This window comes from Xiphias gladius, chromosome 23 (assembly GCF_016859285.1).
Source record: "Xiphias gladius isolate SHS-SW01 ecotype Sanya breed wild chromosome 23, ASM1685928v1, whole genome shotgun sequence".
In the NCBI taxonomy this organism is placed as follows: Eukaryota; Metazoa; Chordata; class Actinopteri; order Istiophoriformes; family Xiphiidae; genus Xiphias; species Xiphias gladius.
The window spans coordinates 21688375-21711736 of NC_053422.1; the positions used below are offsets into that span (position 1 = coordinate 21688375).

General features: G+C 41.1%; 1 protein-coding gene across 1 annotated transcript in view; it reads left to right on the forward strand.

Moving 5' to 3' along the window:
• Positions 1–1358: 1358 nt before the first annotated feature.
• tenm1 (teneurin transmembrane protein 1) overlaps positions 1359–23362 on the forward strand; it is a 153313-nt gene continuing 131309 nt past the window's right edge. The window contains exons 1-2 of the mRNA XM_040119754.1: positions 1359–1575; positions 4584–4910. Of these exons, the coding sequence (XP_039975688.1) occupies positions 1359–1575; positions 4584–4910 (544 nt within the window). The remainder of the gene's footprint in view (positions 1576–4583; positions 4911–23362) is intronic.

Below are 23362 nucleotides of genomic sequence, written 5' to 3' on the forward strand. Positions count from 1 at the left end.
TGTCTGCAGGGGGTGAGTGTGTGCTTGTGTGGGATGATTGTGCGAGCAACTTGGCCCATTTTTTTGACTATTCGCTGTCAGGGGTCAGTGGGCTGTCTGTGTGTGTTTCTGTGTGTGTGTGTGTGTGTGTGTGTGTGTGTGTGTGTGTGTGTGTGTGTGTGTGTGTGTGTGTGTGTGTGTGTGTTTGTGTGTGTGTGTGTGTTTGTGTGTGTGTGTGTGTGTGCATGCAAACAGGTCCGTGCGTGTGAGTTTATGTGGGGAATGAGGAGGGTGAGTGTGAGGCCAGAGGAAGGAGTCTTTCGGGTGGAATAAAAGCGTTACTGCAGTGGTAGAAAGGTCAGCTGTAAACTTGTATCAGAATAGTGGTGATCACCCTGTGCTGCAGATCTCTGAGGTATTGAGCAGGCACGCTCTAATGGCTTTGATATATGGACTACGGGACTCCCTGAAGAGGTCAATACCGTAGCACTTTGTCTCTATGAGCAATGACCCTCTCAAGCTCCATTTAGAAGCTTTATATCTGCAGGAAATAGGCTGGAAAGGCCTCGGGCAGGGCACGTTGAAAGAGAACTAATATGAATGAAGTATTTTCTAATCACTTCTTCTGTCCTCTAATCATCGTCCCAATCAATCATTAGTTATGGCGGTATAAGCATATTGCACCGGACATTATCAGAAGTAGATTGTGATGTGGTTGAGAGAAGAACAAGAGAATATGAGTGGAACAGAAGAGCTAAAAGAACTGATTTATCACAACTGTATTCGGGAGGGCACTGACAATAAAGACTGGTTTCTAATAGTATTTCATCATTACTTCAGAATCTAGTGGGTCACAGTGTTTAATGACAATGACAAACGTGAGACTCAGCTACAACTTTGTTGATTTACTCGCAACTTGTCAGTGTTGTCTGTAAAAGAGAGATAAAGCTTCAGTAGATTGAGAAAATGGAAACCACAGCCGACAGAACAGAGAGCTGTATTTGATTTTAGCCAATTTCTCTTCAAACGCATCTGGACATAATGGCCACCATTGCAGTCCCCTCTGAGGGTACTGATTTGGAACAAACCTTTGGTGAAAGGAGCCAAATACAGTTTATGAATGTCCACTGTAATTGGAATGAGCACATGTTGCAGTATTGTTCCACTGTGTTCAATAACAGACTTCTTTTGCTATTTTTCTCCTCTACCCTGCTTGTTCAATCTCCTTTTTCCTTTCATTTTCCTCCGCTGACCCGTCCCTCTTCCTCCTCGCTGTCCCCACTACCTTTCGTCTCTTCCCCTCCACCTTTCTGCCTGCTTCCAGACTCTGTGCTCTGTGCTGTGGCTGTGCTGAGTGACTAAGTGGAGCGCTTCAAGCCATGGAGGAGATGGACAGTAAACCCTACCAGCCATTGTCTAAGGGCCGCCATGAAATGGAGATGTCCTACACCAGCTCATCTGATGAGAGTGAGGACGGCCGCGCCCACCACCGCTCCTACACTTCCCGCGAAACCCTGCCCGACTACACACATGAGCTACGCCTCACCCTCGGTTCACACCGGGAAAGACAGGGCAACTACAGCCAACCCCAGCCAGGTACCATGCCTATCACATTCTTCCGCTGGATGCATTTACCTTTAAATATATGTTCACATTTGCACACTTACTGTAAATGGATATTGGCACAAAAAGACATACATATAGGCAGGCCCACATAAATGCGCAAACAGAGCTTTTTAGAGGAGGTCTTTAAAAGGGCCTATGTGAATCACCTATTACAGTCCACAATGAGCCAGAAGGACAGTTGGAGGCAGCAAATTACCTCATCCCCACGGAGGTGATATTTCTCTCACACAGAAAGTAGGTCAACCCCAAAACCTCTCCTGTCTCACCTGGGGTGGAACCCTTCATTACATAAACACTCACAGATACAGAAACAGGTGGACATAGGCACATGTACAGACGCACGTGGACACATACACACCGAAAAATTCTTCCCTGCCGGTGACAGGAGGAGAAATGGGCCAGCGCCTGCTGTGATGGATGGCCTTTATGCAGGTCATGTGTAGTGTTAAGAGAGAAGCCACACCTCTTCAGGAGCATGCCGCTGTGCAGGGTTCATCGTGATCAATAGATACTTTTTCCGCTACCCCAACCTCCTGTTACTCTGCAAGACCTATCCACCATGCTAACAAGCAACATTAACCATTCATAACAGTTACAACTCCTGACAAGCAGGCCGCTCAAGGGATTTCATGGTTTGAATGCCACCTGCTACGGATTTTTTCACATTGTTCGCCATGCACCAACCCATCGATGGCCATTAGGCATCGTCATGTTGCTTGGATGTCTTCCACAACATTGTGATGTCAAAGAGCACTTGCCTTTTACAACAGTTACTTAGCCTTTCTGTTTCCATAACAAACAACATCCCCTGCAATCAGTGTCATATGGTAATGCGCAAAAAACCCCCCAAAGCAGCCTTTGAAATGTCAATGGCAGCCGGTTCTGCGAAGCACATCTGTTCATCTTTGGGCAACAGAGCTATATATAGTATACCCTACCTAAGTAACCAACTGTTAAGGAGGGACATTGCCTCCAGTGACATTTTTAATGGATTACGGTGTTCCTGACAAAGATCAGCCGATTCATTTCTCTTCTAATTCCCCACCCATGTTCTTCATATTTTCCTTCATCGTTTTGAACTACTGTATCTTGCCCTCTCCTCCTTTCCTTTCTCTCTTTTTGCACCTGGCTGTTTATTTTCTGTAATATTACAAATTCCTCTCTGTCCAATTGACCCAGATCATCCCTTTTCTCTGCAGTACATTGCTCAGTCTCTACACAAAGTCTCTTTCTATTAGAAAGATACTATTGATAGATGGATAGTTAGTCGGCTAGATCCACTGCTCCATTATTGATCTTCAGCCCAGAAGAGAGCTGACCAAAATAATTAGTTTTTTACCCCTGTTAATTAACATAAATTAATTAATTCACACATTCCAACATTCTGTTTACAAAGCCAGAAATTAGTTACAGTATACATGTTTGAATTATTTACAAGCAACAGTCTTAAAGGAATTGAATCATTTGAGTATATATGGACATTTTAGCACCTACTGCATGAAGTAAAATTCTATTTAATAAATGACATACATTTTAACATGAAGCTAAACACAAGGGCATATGTTTAATTTCAGATGTGGTGTGGACACAACACAACAAGAAACCCCTCCCCTTGCCCGTTTGGAAATCGAGCCTTAGTGAAGGATATGTCCCCCTTCACCAGTGCTAATTGCACCCTTTGATAAACAGAATTTAGATGTGTTTATCTTCCTTTACATCCAGGACTGCATTACAATGATACTTACAACATTGGGTTAAAGTAGTGATAAATATATAAATAGACAATTTTTTACCGAAATGAGTTTGGAGCAGCGGACTGTAATGGCAGGAAATGGGTTACTCAGACAAATGATTTTTCCCTGCTAAAATCTCTTCTCGTGTTATAAATTTGTTTCAAAACAAAATAGTTAGACGACTTTTCAGTTAACAGTCGATCCATGTTTGTTTCCACGAGGAAATATCCTATTTGCTCTAGAAATGCCCTCTTGCAGCCAATTTGAGCTAAACAGAAGTGTGTAGTGGTGACCAATCTTGCGCCAGTTTAATTCCAGCAGAACAGTGTTTCAGCCATAGTTGGTCTTGACCCCATCAAACAGGCACAGCAGGAATCATCGCTGGTCAATGGAGTGGTCAACAGGACTGTGGCTTTTATTGAAACACTGGTTCATGTTCTGAGGACCTGACCTAAAACAAATATTAACTGCACTAAGTGAGAAAGTGAGGAAGTCTGTCTTTCCTTCCTCTGAATTCAGTGGAGTCTATATAGTACCTGGCTACACTGATATCTGTATAGATTTCAATTTATGTCTTGATTTCTTTAAAATTACATCAGTTCCATCACTTCCACTTATATATTCTCAGCAGAAAACTCAAATTTACTCAACTGCCTCGGCAGGAAAAAAAAAAAAAAAATTTGAACTCAATTGATTTGAATTGAATTGAAGTGTAACCAGAGGACTAACACAGTATATCTGATGTTCTCAGATAACAGGTTGATGCTTGGGATTGGAGGGCGTTTTAATACCTGAAAGCATATGAGGCTCAATTTTTCTCTCAGTCTGAGTCAATATTAATAAGGTTTGATCTTTATCTGATCTCTTCACCCTACCAAGGAGAATATAGATGAGATTAGTGCTCTGTTTGAGCAGCAGTTCAATACATCTTGAGCTCAATAACACACATCAGGCAGCCTGAGCAGGATATAGCTTCACTGCAAATGGTTAAGAAAAATCAAGGATGGCATTTTGATTTGGACTCCTGCTGAAAAACTTTTAATAAGTGCTTGCTCAAATAACAGCCTGTCTCTTGACATAATCTGGGAGGTGTTCAGTATTTGGCTTGTAAGTGCCTCTCTCTAACAAACACCTGGTCAACTTAGTTGCTAAAGCAAATAAAAACACATGCCAATATTAGAGGCTTTACGGCTCCATATTTATGTGATCTCAATCTGCATGTCTCTCCCTCCTCCTTTACTGTAGATATAGACTTCTGCAAGGCTGGCCAGATGAGGAGCCCAGACTACCACATCCACCAACAGCAGCAGCAGCAGCAGCAGCATCAGGAGGAGGAGGAGGAAACGTTGTGCTCTGGACCGGTCGCTCACGTCCACAGCCGTGCTTACTCCCTGGGCGTGGGCTCGGACGTGGACACTGAGCCCGAGGTGGACCCCTCTCCCGCTCACGGCCTGCAGCACATGTGGATGCGCGGCCTCAAGTCAGAGCAGAGCTCCTGCCTCACGAGCCGCGCCAACTCTGCCCTTTCTCTCACTGACACAGAGCATGACAGGAAGTCTGAGCCTGACAATGGTGAGTGTAAAAAGTCTCTTCTTACTCTATAAGGTGAATGTCCATCACTATTCAAAATGCCCAGGGGAGCTAAAATTTATTTTAGCAGATAATGGAGAGCACCTTTGATGATTCGTTTTTGTGCATGTAAGTAGCATGCACCATTTTTCTCCTTGACTGTATTTCACATTACATCCTCACAGTCCAATTATTGGAAAGAGAAAAAATTTCTGGCTAACAAATGCAAAGAAAAACAACATATAATATCATAACTTTTTTCAAGGTTTAAGTTACAGCCTTGGGCAATTACATGATTGAAACTCTCAGTTCTTGAACTAATGCTAAGTTCGTCTCTCTTTGAAAACTCTTTGATGTGACTTAATACAGAAAAATGTGCTATTGGTTATTTAGTCTCTGAAGTGAGCTCATATTGGAGGTGAAACTGGGGGTGACTTAGAATGGATTTTGAGGAAAGTCCGGTGACGAACATCCACAGCATATCGCGTGGAAAAGGATGAATATCCATCGGAAGCGGAGGCAGATTTTGGTTTAAGGCTTTGAGGAAAAGGAATTGTAGGGGTCGGAAATCCACAGTACCTGACTGGCTGCCTGAGGGCAGCTGACGACCGCCTCTGTGTGAAGACTATAGCCGCGAAGGAAGGAGAAGTTGAGAGGCGGGGGTGAAGATATGGGGCAAACTAGAGAAGAGTCTGGGATGGTGCCAGCTATCTGTCTCGCACTGCTGGGCTTGGCTGGGCTCCCTGCAGATGGAGAGTTAGTTAGAGGTGCACACAAACAAAGACAGAGCTCTCCAACCCATCCCCAAGGGCGCTGTCTGTTTATATGCCGCAAAAAAGGTGGAACGTATTCAGTGGCTGAAATAAGAAAAGGGTGATAGAGAAAGAGAGAGGGAGAGGGAAAAAGGAGAACTAGAGAGGGGAATAATAAGAGACAGGGAGAGCAAAAAATGCTAATGAGAGAATAGAAATGGTAATGTAATGGTATAATTAGAATGAGAATAAAACGGAATGAGTGGTTGAGGGTAAAACAGGTGAAGGAGAAGCTGATTTAGAGTGAGTGCTGGAAAAAGATGGTGGGAAAAGGGGAAGACTTAGACAGGGGAAGACAGGGACCATGCAAAGAAGGGTTTAGGATGTGCCTGTTTATGTTTGGGATGCACCCAGGGGTGCTGTTTAATGACAGCCAGATTGGACATGGAGTCAGCCTTGTGCAAAATCACAGGGTGGAAGAGGAGAGAGAGTGAGTGTGAGAGAGAGTGGGAGTGCTCGCAGCATTACACAGTAATCAATTTGTGATGGCTGTGTGCATATGGACCAAAGTTATTACCATTTGAGAAGAGGGACTCCATCTTTATCCGGGGTCAGAATGAAAGTTGCAAAAAAGGGGGAGGCAGATGGGCATGCAGCAGAGGAAACAGAAGCAAATGAGGATGGATGAAGTCACAGAAGTGAGAGGAGAGGATTAATATGTTCAAAGCATTTGGCTTTACTGCTACAATGCACCAGGAAAGCTGGTTTATGTGTGGATTCCATATGTCACATGAAGAGCTGTACAGTATGTCCTCTGGCTCTCCGAACCTTGACGCAATGTCTTTCAAGAGCATGCTCCTCCTTTTGCTCACCGTTTCGTCTGTGCTTTTTTTCATTGGTATCCTTTCATTGGTATCCTTTACTTGACAAGGTTTTTTCCTTCCCCCTTACCGACACCCCATTTATTCTCATCCTCTTCCTGTCCATCTCTCTCTGACACGTGGCCAGGTGTGTCCATGCGTGGCTTCCTCTAATAGGAAATGCATTATGGATGTCACATATCTCTCCATCAGCACAACAAAGTCTTATATGCCCCTCTGTTCTCAGTGATAATGAAAGTTAGAGCCACTCACAAAAAGATGTTTGCGTAAAGGGGCTGAAATCAAAAAGCTAACGTCCCTGCCAAAATGAAAGTGCATTTTAAGTCAGCCCGACCTTGCACTCCCTTTGTCTTCAGAGCTCGCCCCCTCCCAAACCCATTAATGATGTCAGCTTCAAACTGGCAGGAATCCTTTTGTTCCTGGTCTGATTGAAGCTGACAAGTCAATTTAGTCAGTGTGTGTGTTTGTTGTGTTTTTAAGTGTGTATATCTGTGTGGATTTGAGTGTAAGAAAAAAATATAAAGAGGGAGTGACAGATTAAGAAAGAGAAAAGGAGAAAGAGATTCAGCTCGTGTTTGAAGCCAGACAGATGTCTGTCTTTATTTCCTTTCATGTGCGTTTGTGTGTCTGTGGGATAGGGTGGTGGTGGTGGTGGTGGAGGTTGGGGGGGGGACGCATGTCCAACTCTGACACCCCCTTTGAGGAAGGCTGTGGGCATTCTTGAGCACCAGTCAGACCTGCTGACAAACTCGGGAAGGCGTCAACACCCTGAATTCAGGACAGTGCACCGTTAGAACGGGGAGATTGGCAGTAGAAAGACATAGTTCAGCTAGAGTTTACTGGTGACACACATACGCACACACATCCACAGTATGGCCAGAAATATGTGGACACCAATAGTTATGTTAGAGTAACCATGTCATTCCAACAGCAACTAAGTATCAAACTAATATGCTTCTATGTGAGGAGGCTTTCCACAATATTTTGGAAACTGGTTGCAGGGATTTGTTCCCGTTCAGCCCAAAAGAGCATAAAGTGAGGCTGGGCAGTAAAGTTGGGTGGTAAGGCCTGACTCGCAGTTCCAGTTCATCTCATAGGTTTCGGATGTGGATGAGGTCAGGGCTCTGTGCAGACCACCAAATTCAAAACTACACTAAGCCAAGTAAACCACTAAAAGTACAAAATATGAGTATTTAGGTGAATACATACATATACATACATTTTGATACCACTCTCTTGTCTGTGTGCTTGGTATGGAGCCCAAGCTAAGAGGCAATTAATTTATTAGCATAAAAACTGGAGGAACTGAGAAACTAGCTATATATATATATATATATATATATACATATATATATACGTACACATGAAAGCGGCATCAATGGCTGTATCTAACGCTTGGCAAGAAAGCGAATATTTCCAAAAATGTCCAATTTGAAAATCCTCAGTCTTGTTCACATTTACCCCACTGACAATGAAGCTCATAGACTGGGTTTGGAGTGGTGAAAAAAAATGCTGCGAGAAAGAGACGAGGAGGGCTGATGAGAGAGTGAGAGAGACAGAGAGAGGGAGGGAGCAGATAGATTTGGTGTCAGTCTTCTGAATTACTGCAGTGTGGAATAAAACCTACATTAAAAAAAAACTACATTAGCTGTATTATCTGGGAATATAATGAGATGCTAATTAATTGACCACTTTTTCATTAGTTTAATCAGTTGCAGATTTACTCTAGCTTATTGTCTATCTTTTTAGCTTATCTTTTTTTCCTCCACTTTTGGGATTGACACATTGGCATGTAGCAAACAGCCTCCTGGTTTTACATCACTGCACTTTTCACAAATCATCCGCGGAGCCGAAAGGGTTCTAAAGCAACTGCAAACAGCAGTCCAATGAAAGGCACTATCACTCATTACGGTAGATAACATTCTGTGCTAATATGCAAATGTCTGTGTAATTACCATGGCCTGAATAAGCACATGATTCTGATTGGCCAGAGGACGTCCATTACTTTTTAAAAACTTGACAACTCCCTTATAACTGTCTGATCACAGTGCTAAATTAATACACTAGAAAGATTTAAGTGTTCCATTTCTGCCATATACTGCAGATAATGGTTTGAAGAAAATGGGTTTTCATATTGCCTCAAACATCTACAGTCCCCAAGTTAGCAATCAAGCTTTATGAAAGCAGTACTGAAAAACATGGTTCAGTATGGATGTTATCCACCTACATCAAGCCATGTTAGCCCTCATCTTTTGGTCTGACCGCGCCATGACACTGTCTCTATATCACATACATGACGGGACAAAATTACATAAAACAGCACTAAAATATAACCCAACAGATATAAATAAATAAAACTGTACATTAGTATTCAGTTTATTTTTGGTATTATTTTTATTAGCAGGTTGATAGTAGATGAATATTCCAAAGCAGCATTTTGCTAAATAATATTAAAACCCTAACCATAAGTGAATGGATACAAACTAATTTCAACACAAATGCAAGCCTCATTAATTTTAATCAGTTATGAATTCATTTACAGTTGACAGCTTGTACCTCTTGAATTCAATTTCTTCAAACAAATTTTCTACCAAGTATTAATTTCTTTGTTCATGTGTGAAACATGCATTTTTCAAATGCGGACTTGTCCAAGAGGGATGACAAAACTGCCAACAATTTACAAGTATCTGCTTCTCAAATCTTAAAATTTACTGGTTTTCACTATCTTATATCTGTGAAAATTGAAACCATTTGGGATTTGGACTGTTGGTCCAACCAAACAAGTAATCTGACAACATTACAAACATGATTAATCGTTTAATCAAAAATAATAGTCACATTATGTGATAAAGACAATATTGTTGGTTAAACAAATCAAAAATATACTTTAAATGAGAAAATAGCAAAAATCTCTGTCACAAATCCTCATTTGTTAGAATTTGAAAATGTTTTCAGTATGTTTCAACTGCATTGCACACTTACTGTTAATTCAAAATGTAGAGAACGGGGCCAGAAGGCTTCTTTCAAATCTATTCCCAGTAATTTCCGTTTCTCTTAATATGCTTGTCCAATAAATGGAGGATAAGCAAAATGAATGTCCTCTGCCCTGAACGGGTGGGAAAGTTACTCTGTAACAGAGTAGATGCCTGCCAGGTTTATACTTACCAACACTAAATGAGCCATATTACCCCAAAAATAGATTGCTGCCATTAGACCTTCAACTAAAAGTCATTTCAAATATTTTTTCACAGTGTAGCTGTTGTCCTTGCCTTGAAATAAGACAAGCATGAATGTTACCTTAAACATAAATGTTACATACTGGCTATAAACTAGGTTGTTTGAGGGCCTCAGGGACTGCACAATGTCATAGAGGGCTCTCATATCCTTTATAAACATGGTCCATTATTTTTTTAATGATGTGCCAAAGTTTTGCAGTCAAGTTTGGCCAAGCTGTGTTCAAGTAAGTGTTGCAGAAGGTTAGCAAGGGCATGGAGACAAAGGATGGGAGAGTGGAGTGGAAAACTGACCTTATGGTTTAATGAGCAAGTATAAGGCACAGAAAAAGACAAAAAGAGAGCACAGAGAAGATGGGAAGACAAGAGAGGCTCACACAAGACATTGCACAAGATATTGCAGAGCCATTATCAGAACATCCTGGCGAAGTTTAGCTTTTAGACTAGTTTTAATTTTAGCTAGAAGTGACTTGACAGGTATCATAGCTATTTCATGTCATTAAACATTTAGATAGACTGATGGAACCTGGTGAAATAGCAACAGGTGTTACACAGAGTTAGATTTCAGATGGGAATCAGATTTTCAGGATTTCTCTACTTTATGATGCAATTCTGACATTTATTAGGAAATCTGGACATTTAATTAGATAGTGAGGGAATTACAAATGTTTCATGTAAGCTCTCTTTTCCACAAGTGTCAGATAGGAACATTTAAACAATGTGAATGAAATGGGTTTTATGTGTTTTTCCTCCTTCTGATGTTGGAAGACACAAATCTCCTTTTGGCAGCTCTGAAGCCGTGATAACCACAGCGGGCTCAGGAAACTACAATACCCTGAGAGACACAGACATCCGCAGATGTGCCAATACAAACGCACATATGGACACGCACAGACACTCAAGCTGCATCCTAGTGTCTCCTCTAACCTCCCCGGTGTGTTTTGTATGTGCGTGCAAGCAGAGGTCTAAGTGGCAACACCAGGCAAACAGCCCTGTACTTTAACTCCCTTCTTGCCTTCCCAAGGCCCAAGGGGTTTTGCAGGAATGGATTTGTCTATTAGCTCGTAAAGAACATTGCTCAGTGCCATATCGATCATCTGAGCTGTAACGTTTAGGGTCTTTAAGTTGTAGAGTTGATCTAGTAGTACACGGACTCCCCTGGCTATTTTACCAGAGTGAGAGATGATCAACTTAACCCTGGTGCTGCGCTTGGCCAGAGGAAACGCTATAAACACGTCCGCTGGAGCCAGAAACTGTTTTTATTGAAATGCCCATTCAGCCATCCAGGAGAGGCCGAAGAGCTCCCATGAATCCACCTGGTGCCGTATTGTAGCAGTAGTGCCGCTGTGTGGTTTTCCTCGTCTTTAATAGCAGTCTTATCACATAGTTAGCCATGCAGTCTTCTGTTCTTGACAAGCTGTCAGAATGTCGGACCCCGCCCTGTTGTCCTAATGATGGACCTTTACAGCTCACTGATCCAAAAGAAGACCTACTGGACTGTGCTACTGGTTGACGGGGGGTTAGGGATGTGTGCTCATGTGTTTGTGTGCTCGAGGGAAAGACAGAAAGAGAGAGAGAGATATAATTTTCTGTCTTCCTCTCTCTTTCTCTGTCAATGCTTATGCCCCTCCTGCATTCTCATCTTGCTGCCATGGCAACAGTCATCAAATCAGAACATCAGCCGTAGCTTTCATCTCACGCTGTCCACTGGCTGCCTACAGGCTGTCTGTATACATAAACTCTGTGATGTTTCCATCACAGAGTCCAGCCGCTACTCGCCATGTTAATAAACGGTCACATCCCGCACAATTCCGAGATCACCTACACAGCAGTGTGGTGAGGGGCGAGCTGATTTTTTTTTAATGAACAGCTGAATAAGCGGGCTTAAAACTGTTTTCAGCTCCCAGCACTGTTGGAGTATTAAAATGAGAGGAGAGCATGGTGAGTGGCACATGAATAAGCTCACAGCAGAAAGGAACAATAGCCCTGAGAATGTACCGAGAGATTAGTGCAAATCAGAGTGTTCTGCAGTGGGGGAGAGAGGCTGAGAGGACACAAAGTTGTCTGTATGGACACACACACACACACACACACACACACACACACACACACACACACGCTCAGATGCCCACAAATGCTAGTACTGTCTTGTGTTCTGTGTATTTGTGTGAGGGGCCAGAAGGGTATGTATTTTGGAGGGGTTGTAATAAATGCAGCCACAACACAGCTGTATTGACAGTGAAATGGTTGCCGTGGTGGGAAAGAAGAAATTTAAGTTTCAAAATTGAAATTTCCTTCTGTTTTTTCTGTTACCTGAGGTGTCTCTGTGCAAACATAGACAAAACATGCTGGTTTCTATGAATGGACAGCTAGAAAGCCTAACTGAACAATGAGGGATAAAGGAAAGTGATGGAAAAAGAAAGGTAAGCAAATCAAGATCTGCACAATAATCCTCAGTGTGCACGAATGGGACCTGTCACTGAGCAGGCTTCTGCTCATCTGAATAACGCACCTACAGGTTCATTATTATTCTTATAATCACAATTGCCATCTGAGCTTGCGTAGGGATTTGAATGCATTTGCCAAGAGGATGTCAGTGATTGTAGTAATGACAGTGTAGTGGTTTCCCTGCCATTAACAATCGCTGCCATTTTAGTTTAACTGCTTGTATTAATGGCTGCTCCACCGTCATAGCCATTGTGGTACTGCCAGGGAGACTTCTGCCATGGCTGCATCAGTGCCAGTGTTAAAGGCTGCCATCACAGCCGTGGTGCCAGTAGTAAAAGCTGTTGTTACATGGCACAGTGCCCTAAGCCTGTCAGACCTCCAGGGTGTGTACACCACCTGTCATTATCAGCTCTCAGCCCTGGCAGCTATGGACAGATAATGGTCCACTGGGTCTCACCCAACAATCTGCTGACCAGTATAAGTGCTGCTGCTTGGACGGCTGGACACCTACACACACACACACACACATACCCATGTGTGCGCGTACACATACAGTAGGTGAACACAAAAACATGAAAGTGCTCAGGCGTGCACAGTCTTCAGAACATATTGTCCACATCTAAAAAAAAAAAAAAGAACTTTTTAAGTGAGGTATGAGGTGAAGCATAAAAATAAATGAAACAAGACTAGCTCAAAACTGGTATGGGGCTGGACCACCCTTTATCTGTTTGCTTCTCTCCTACTCTCTTTGCTCACATATACAGTATTTTAATACAGCCAATTCCCAATTCCCAATAAAGATGTTTTCATTTACATGTTTTTCTGTTTCTGTTGTCAGACTACAGAACAAGTATGAAATATTGACTGAAACGCAGCCCATTAAGACTACTTGTTAACCAGCTGTCACATCAAAGCCATTTCCAAGTTGCTGCTCTGCACTGCTAAAATCCGGATTTTATAACCGACAAAATCACCGTACACAAAAGTTAAAGACAACGGCTGTGCTGTGGTTTCGGCTATATTTACTTTTAAAATGATCACTCACAGAGCACGTTAGAGGCATATTCCCATCTATGTCAGCCGCCATGCGGTCAATCAGATCAGACGCATAGAGAGGTGTGCCTGCAGAGGGAAAGCCCTATCTCGTACTCGCGGGGCAATACTGGCGACTCTCTTCTATGGAAAGTAGCTGAGGTTTGTCCAAAAAGTTGCTAAATTTGTCACCAGGTGCTTTTGTGAAAAAAAAGTCGCTGAAAGTCCATAAATCTAGCATAAAAGGCGCTAAGTTGGCAACACTGAATGTAAAAGCCCCCTGATGACGAAATAGAAAGTGTCAGTGCCAATTCATTTTGAAAGAGCAACGGCCAATGGGGAAGCTCCATCACTCGGCCTGCCGACAAATTGTGTAACTTCATCACTCAGTCAGTCACGGACATTCGCGCTTATAGGGCTGGCCCCGCTATTGCGGACCAGCCACAAACTAGTGATATATGAGCCTATTTCACTCTGCCGTGGGATTGACTTCTACTCACTGGAGAATTGTCTATATGATTTATTGGATTGGATTGCAACCTTTGTCAAAGGCAGCTTTTAATTGAAAAAAACCACAACAGGACGTTGGAAAGCCATTAATTGTTACGGTTAATTAAGGTAAACATTAAATGAAGAGAGTTTTAATTGGTTTCTCTTGATGAGGGTAGGGATCTGGGGTGACCAGAATCTGCATATGTAAATAACTGAAAACTCCTCCAGGCTTTGGCTTAACTCTGTCTGCCTTAGAGTGGAGACTCTCTCTCTCTCTCTCTCTCTCTGTTTCTGTTTATTTTCCCCTCTGTTTCTGTCACCGTCTCTCTTTCTCGCTCTCTTTTTCTGCACACACCATGCATGCACACAAACCCACGCACACACACACACACACACACACACACACACACACACACACACACACACACACACACACGCACACACGTAAAACACACCACAGACTCACACACCTTGGCCCCAACCATGCTGTCAGCAATACAAATGGGGTGCTTTTGTGAAGTGACATTGATGTGATGTATGTACATGCTAAATGCTAAACTGGCGCTCCCTGAAGAGGTACATTTGTTAAGATGAGACATGACAGATTGGCATAAGACATCACCTTCATATTTACAATATATGGGATTATCCCAAGGCCACCAACATCTAAGCAGGCTGTTTATTTTTATCATTTTATTTTCAAAAGAGGATGTTTTGTTGATACGAGTGCGCCCACTGGTGCTCATCATAGCATTCTTGATTGACCACTTTCTTCTTGTGCTTAAGATTCATTTGTATGCTGTCAAATTGTGGCAAGGATTGCAATGTGTAAGTATAGAACAAAATAATCGCAAATACATCAAATAGTAGACTCTTTTTCTTTTTCTTTTTTCTTTTTTTTTTTTTTTTGGATGTCCTCTGAACAGCTGCCACCTGTGCCAGAGCAGAGGGCGTTAATAGTGCACCCAATCACTTTGCTAGATAGATCACCCTAACACTAGATAGATAATCATGCCGTTAAATAAATAGCTTCTTAAAATGTTTCGGAATGCCGCTAAAAGCATGAGCATTTTATGGGTGACTTGGGGAAAGAGAGTGGTGGTGTCAGGGGGAGCGGTTGGAACTGAATTTGCATTGCGGTATCGTCATTGAAAGTGTGTGTTTATGTGTATGTGTGTGTGGATGAAGCGAGCAGACAACTGGACGGCTGCTCAGTCACTCGGTCATCCAGCTGCAGTAGACAAGCTTCTCATGGCCAATGCAGGGCTCTTGCCAGTGTTTCACAAATACTGAATGTGCTAGTGCTGTCCAAACAGATGCTCTATGCCATTTCCAGATAGTGTTTATGTGTGTGCGTGTGTGTTGGATGGGGTGAGTGTGTGTGTGTGTGTGTGTGTGTGTGTGTGTGTGTATGGATCTGTGTATGGATGTTCACGCCATATTTGTGTGCCTCCATTTGCTTCCAAGTGAGTGTGCACTTTGTATTCATGTCTGTGTGTGAGTGTATTTTGCTCCAAACAGATGTTTTTTTCCAGTGTGTGTGTACTAGCTGAATCAGATCAACACCAGCCGAGGCTGTGAGTCTGGCCAAGACAGATAATATTCACTGCACACTGTGGCGGATACTACACACACACAAGAAATACTGAAGAGACTTGGTAGAGCAAGATGTAGAAAGAGCACATACAGGCAAAGCTTTACGTTAAACTTACTGTAACATTTTAAGCCTCAGCTGACCCCATGGAATAAATAAAACCAGTAGATTAACTCAGTGTGAATCATCATGATTGCAAGTGGTGTAGTAATAATGAATTTGCAAGCAATCATTAAGAAAAGAGAGGCAGGACACAAAAGAGCATAATCAAATACAAGTAAATAAGGAGGTTGTTGAAGTGGTTGTAAGGTATATTCTGAATGAGTGCTCTTCATTTTACTCAGAGGGGCCTGTGTTTATGTACTGTAGCATTTGTAATTGCCCTGTCATTAATGTGGGCTTGTTGAAGTAATGCTGCACTCTTGCTCCAACCCCAAGAGGAAAAGCCTCGCTCCTAAGTTACTGTTGCTGTGCCTAGTCAAACTTTTCATTCTAGCAAGGGAGCATAATAGTTTATTATAATAACGGTGGCAGATTTACAATTGAACTTTATTGCAATTTCTGGAAATGGGTCTTCTCATTTCTATTGCTGGCAAATTTTATCAGCTGTAGGTAACCAGCTATTTAAGCTAACGTTATCCACATGAGTTGAAAATACAGTTTCCTGCTGACATTTCAATGATTCCAGCTGACTCATTTTAAAAATGGAACCCTGTAAATAACATGGAGTTGATGACTGGGGGGTAAAGTGCTGAGGCTAAAACTACGTGTTGAAGGCGAAAAGTCAGCATCCTCATCAGCTGATAATCAGTGTGGAAGACATGCAAAATAAAGGTGCATCATTGTTTTGCAGTGTAGAGCTAGTTAGTCCTAGTATTATAAGTATGATAAGCAAGAATCAGACTCATATTTAACTCTAAGATAATCCTGTTTGGCTGCTTATCTTTCCTACTTGGTTATCTTTTTATGCTTTATTATATTTTTTTTCATACAGTATGTTCTACTTTTAATGTTAAAAAAGAAATGGAAAAAAAAAAAGAAATTAGTTAATGAAGTGCACATTGACCTTGGAAGTAACGCTGGGCTTGCTTACTTCTTTAGGTAGTAAACTAGCCAGACATGCTTACATTAGGGCAAACAAACTTATTTAATCCATTTACTTTACAACTTTGCTCTTGTGTTCCACTTTACCATGTGGAGAAATCCAAAGCTTGACAGACCTGCCATGCCTAGTTTTTGCCAAGAAACTATGATTGGACAGTTGCCATTTCGGGGGAGGTGTTTGATTCAATTTGTTAATCTGGAGAAGAAAATGATAAGCGATACTGTAAGCTGATTCCCCTTTTGTCCATCTGTAACCTCAGGGTGTATTATGACTTTTTCAAAGAACTACATATCTTAGACCAGGTGGATATGCTCCACCAATTCCTATGGTCTCTTTCCCTTCCTGGAGGCACTGGTACATGTACAGGTGCATTCATCTATTGTTTTTCTATCTGTGGTGGAATAAAGGGAATGACTGCAGCCTTGTCTGAGCGAGGAAGATCCCTGTACGATTTGGGAACACGCAGAAATGAGTCTGGCCTGTGAGATGTGCTGAGAGATGATCACCTCGGGGAAGCATGAGCTGAGCCCCCTCATAGCTGCAGGGCGAGAGATAATGGGGTATGCGGCTGACAATAGGTGGATGCGGCTCTTCTTTCTTGTCTTTTTGGGTCAGCACCAAAGATGGGTCAGCACTCAGACGAAGTGAAGGAAACAGAGGGAGGAAGAATGAATGAGAGTTACATCTCATATGTCTGTCTTTGCCCCTGGTTGCCCTCAGTCAAATCCTCACTATTATGCTTTCATGCCTGATTTATGCGATGTGGGTGATGCAGCAGTATCTTTTCTTTCTGCTTTACAAGACAGGAAACAAATGGGTGGCAACCACTACAAACCAGTTTTGCTGTTGGATTTCAACCCATACATCAGAAAGTGATCCAAATAGTAACTAAATTTAAGCTTAAAGGTTTCTTACTACATCCCCTTGTCCTCATAGCCCAGGGCAATGCTACGTCCTTTCCTGGGATATGATCTTGAGTGTGCAGAGCTTATGCAACAGCTATTTACATCTGGATCATCTTAGCTAAGTGGCTATGCCCTGAGATCTCAGGCAGGGGGGAGGTAAAAAAAGGAGCGGGGGGAGCCAGTGGGTAATACGTGCGATATATCAAATGTACAGTATATCTACAGTTGTATCCCACACATTAGTAGAATGAATTCAGTCACTTGTAATGTTTGGCCAGGGGCAGAGAGAGAAAACGAGGCGAGAGAAATCTATAGATTATTGTACTCGCAACTTTTTCAGGGCCAAGAGAGGCAACTCTGTGTGGGAAGGTTTATCACCAATGAAAGGTTATGATTGCGTGGACAAAATCACTGCTGACATAAAGTGGCTGGTTGGTGGTGCTACATTCATTGGTTGATACTTTAATGAAGACATGATGGCTCAGAGACCAAAACCTCTCCAGCTGAGATTGCTGCTTCAGCTAATTTTACTGAGAAAAGCACAGAGTGGCTTTACAGTCCAGCACGTTGAGCTGAAATATTTCTTTTGCAAAGCCATTCTGCAATTTTGAAGGGTTTATTTATTTATTTATTTATTTTGTGCATTCATTTACTGGTTTGCAGCCATGAGGGAGCTGGCATGTTAAGTGAATGCCAGGGAAATACATTTATATTTATACTTAAAATTTTGCTTGACCATGGTTGACATCAGGGATCATCCCTGCACGTAGCTTTTGTTCATTTGTCAAGGCTCTCTCTCCTCTCTCCCTCCATTTCTCAACACCTCCCAGTATCATCAGCCACGGACTCAAACCACCTGCAGCGAATGTGAATTAACAGACGGCATGTTGCTCGCAGCACCTTGCTTGCCACTGAAACAGATTCATCACACAGGCCTAGATACTGCCTTCTCTCACTAGTACACAGATACGCACGCACAGGCGCGTGCACACACTTTCACCTAAGAATAACACCTCACATATCATATATCCATTGTGTAATACTCTTCACACTTACACACCATACTTTGTGTGATCAGGAGAACAATCGTATTGGCGACAGATTCTTCTTCAGGGCTTTCTTTAGGATACTTTTTGAGTTTCTATGGTTGTGAGTTTTAGCTGCATCTGAAAAAATATTCTCCTATATTTTATTTTCTACTCAAAGGCCCTGATCTGTACTTAAAGTACATCTCTGTTTGCTTTTCCTCAATTGCCACATTTATATACTGTATGAGTGAGAGCTGCCAGAAAATCAATGTCCATAGGAAGTTGAAAGGAAGAGTGAGGCAGGTTTGCCCACAGGTGAGAGGGACATTGTGGGATACTGACAAGTCCCCGGTGCTGCAGTAGGCGCGTTGAGAAATCACATCGATACAAATATTATTGACAACTCTGCACCTCAGTAAAGTGGACAAAGTGGAATACTTTCTTATCCTCTGAAAAGGACATTTGTTTTCACAGTCAACACATGAAAACACTGAACATTCTGAAAAGGATGTAAACAGGAGGGGTTCATGTTTGTACTGAACAGCACTTTATCCACAGGTGTACTCGATACAGACCTTTTTAACCATCATAAAGAAATTTTCTGATAGTTAAAGGTGAAACTTTGGTACCAATTCAATCTGAATTAAATGTGCTGTAGCAATCTTTCGGCATGCAGCAGGTATGGTAGTCTAATTATTATCCATTACTATTTTACACTGATTGGCAATTTACTAATCTGACACAAAAGGTTTCACTGAGTTTTTTCTAATGTTCAAAAGCATTATCGGAGTGTTCCTGGTCTTTGTCTGCAAACATCCTTGAAGTGAATGTACAGAACACTTTTCCTCCTGTGACAATGTGCTAATGCTGACCAGCCAACTTTTAGCCAGTTAATGTATAATCAGAATTTTAAGTGCATTGCCAACAGAATCAATAGTCAGTCAGTTAAGTTGCAACACTGAATGGAGTGGCACAGAGGGATAAAGCACTTCCCATAGACACAGCTGCAGTGCTTTTGGCTTTGCTGACCACACCATCGCACATAATTGGAAGTGTTGGTGGGTGGGAAGCCGGAGTGGGATCATTTTCTTGATAGGAACTGCTACTGGCTCATGGAGTCACCTGTGTGATGGGGTTATATCAGAGAGAAGCACATGGCTTGTATACTCCCTGGGAGCTAGCAGTGACAGAAACTGTAATGTAGGGTTACATGTCCATTGGAAATTGGAAAAGGGGTATCGCACTTTTTTTTTTCAGTTTTGCAGAATGTGACATGTTTTTAAAGGTCATTTCAATCACTTGGATGCACTGTAACTGTATAGGGTCCTGACCAGGGAAAAGCTTTTGTACTTTAATTCTTTTTCTATGAAAGGACAGCAGTCCTTGGAAGATATAAGGAAAAACCAAGGTGTGGGTCAGTGATGGCCAAGATGTCGGCTCAACTCCTAACAGATTCTACGTTGACCATAGCAGAAAATACTTTAGAGGGTAGAAACTTTATATAGGACATAATAGCTCATATAAAAGAGATAAACTTCATGCTTTCAATTGGTAAATAATGCTTTATTTTGCATTGCTGTCTTGAGATATTAATTACAGTGAGAATAAAAGTGCTGGGAAGAATGGGGACCATGACACAAACGCCACCTGAAGTTCAGCCAAAAAGCTTCGTTGTCTTAATTATTTAACTCTTAATGTTGCTATATATCCTAAAAATGAATGGGAGGCCCCTCGAGCTTAACTGTTCCGCACGATGTCGATTCGATCAGCTCAGAAATCTCCAGGGTATTACGAGTTATCCAAAGTTAAGAAAATCTCCCCCTTGTTAATATTGTAACTATTTTGTATTTATTTCTGGTTTGCACATTATATTAAGTGCTTGTGTAAAGTCATTAAATTGTTGTTTATGTGCTGTGCCAGATAAATACATATAGTGTAGTTATAAACAGATTTATAATTTTTTTAAGAACATTTTTAAGTGTTTATTAATGTCTTTGTTAAAAACTATAACTCCTCTCTGTGAAGCATTCATAACTGTTAACAGTTAATGAATGCTTGCTTGATGTGTATAAACCGTTTATACATTATTAACGAGCAGTGTCAAATTGTTATCAACAGATATATAAATATATTTTACGAGTTTTGTTTTTTTTATGTCTTTTACCAAAGCGCTTAAGAGAGTACTCCAACTTAATACTGCACATTTTTAAAGTCAGGGGACTCATGATAGACATGTTTTTAGTCCCTGTAAGTTTCTTTCTAGACGTAGTGCACTACCCATGATGCAATTAGATAATGTATTTTCCCTACGCTCTCCACATCGTTATGTCTTTTTTTTTTCTGAAGTGTGACAGAATATATTTTTTTCTCTTTTGAACTTTAAAAAAGTCTTTCTCCAATTAAAGTTTGCTTGTCATTTACACTATACCGCAGATATTATGTTAGTAACAAAACCACTGTTTATGTTTGGGAAGAATTTATATAAAAAAAATTAAGAATTAAATAAAATTAAAAATTAAAAACTACTTTGTTTAATTTTGCAATGCTCATCCCTGCTGCTGCCAAGAAATGTCTAGTGAGATATTCAGTTTCTGTTAGCATCAGTAACATTAGTAATTCATAGGTAATTTCACTTTACCGCACTATGTTTATACAACATGAATAACTATTAATTGGTGAAGTAAAATGATGAATACACATACATCAGGAACTGTTTCCACCATAATGCATATAGTTTTATAAAGGATACACATTAGTGTTCAGCAAAAATAAACAGTAATCTATATCTGACATTTTAGCAGCATCTATCAGTATTGGTAAAGCATACATAGAGCACACTTTACACTAGGTTCCCTTTTCAGTTGAATAGTTAGTTAAAAACTATGTTAAGAAACATTACTAAGCATTTATTAGTGCATGATTCTTTCATAACTTGGTTGAGACAACCCCAGAACAAGCCTTTTTTCACATGAGTCCATGGTCCAGTTTTGCTGAGGTTTTACTCAACAAAGGTATCCAGATAACTTTATTTTATTTATCCAGGTAAAGCTGCTTCTTTGAAAAGACCCTGATTCCAAATACACAGAACAGAGTCATCCTCAGGAGAGAATACAAACTGATTTCTTTGTATAAATAATAAATGTCCAACGGCTCATTCTTGGAAAGTAAGTCATAGTTGCAAGAGGTGGACAAATCGGCAAAGTAGTTAGCTTTTCTAAAAATGGATGGATGGATGGATGGATGGATGGATGGATGGATGGATGCACATGCTCGATTAGGGTTTGAATTGTTATATATATATAATAAACAGAGGTAAAGAAACACATGTACAAATCCTTTGCAGGCTAATAATAATGAATGACAATCAAGATTTGTATATATTGGCTTACAAAAATGTATTAACTGTTTGTACACATTGATAACCGGTTTAAAAGAGTTTATAAATGAGTTTAAAAATACTGAAGACATACGAGTATAAATGATTACAAATACACTATACAGTGTTATCAAGCATTCATTAACTGTTTATATAGCACTTGTGAATGCTTTATAAGGAGGAGAAATAGGTGACAGCAAAAACATTAATAAACACTTTAATACTGCCCCTATATCTGTTCACAACTATACTGTGTGTTATAGCTTGTTAAAAACCATTTAATCAATGCGTATGTAGTGTTTTTAAAAGCTAAATGAAGGATGAAATCTACAGTTGATGCTGTTCAGTGTTCAGTGATGCTGTACACTGTTAAAAAAATAACATATGGGATTTTTTATTTCCATTATAACCACAATTAAAGCTTTAATTGGTGGCTGTATCTTTATACTGGAAACCTTTTTCACAAGTTATTGTGGTCAGAGTAACACTTCTTCTAATTAACAGACAGAGCGCAAAACACACATTACCACTTCAACTTACAATACCGGACGTTAATACACTGAGACAGTAAAAGCCTTTGTTTATCACCGCTTTGATTGAGCTATCGTTGCCCATTATGTCACATCTTATCTAAACATACTTCCTAATTAAGCGTAGTATCCTTCACCAAGAAAACTCATTTCACAAACTTCATGAACTTATGCTGAGTTTTTGAAATTCTGTTCCAAGATTTTTAAGTCACAAAAAGTAAAAAGGATTCAGTGAACCTTTATAACCATTAATTTGGCCCCATGCTGAAGCAAAAGCTTTTGTCTGCAGGTTCTCTATGTGTGAATGGATGGGAGGTGTGAAACAGGGTTGTGTGCTATAATGAACTATATACTGCATATAGTAAAGCTACCATTCTGCAAGCATTCCACACTCCCCCTCTGGAAATAGAGACTATTCAGGCTTGTTAGGCTTCTAAGAGCTGCCTAGAAGCCTGTCATTTCCCATTAAAGTAGCCTAGCATTGCTGCTTTCATGGATTTAGTCCTCACTGGACAGTAAATGATATATTTATGTATAGATTTGAGATGGGAGGCAGACAAGGTTGCCTACTCATCCCACATTAGCTTCTGTTTGTGTGCATATGGGTGTGTGTTTGCATGCATGTGTGCCCTTGTGAGTGTGTGTTAGTCCATCACTGGTACAATGCATTTCCATTATAAAGCATATGCCACCCTGTGTTACGGTGAGACGAGCTGTTAGCTTTACTGTGACTGTCACATCTATAGAGGGGAAGGGAAGGGGATATTTCCTGTTTAGATGCCACCAATTTCCTCTTTATGCATGGTACACAGACATAATGCAGGCACATGTACACGCCCACACACAATTGATAGATTTATTATAGCATGTCAGGAAAGTGCAGGCGTCACATTTCAGCAAAATGGACCCATTTGGCGAGCGAACAACTGCACCCCCTCTCCACCCAACTCTTCTCAACCTCACTTCCTCCCACCCCACCCATCCTGCTGCCGTGCCAGCCCACTCAGCCAAATCCAGAACGGCACCAAATACATGTTTCTGTCACAAGCTTCGTGTCAGCTTTTTTATATGAGCAGGAG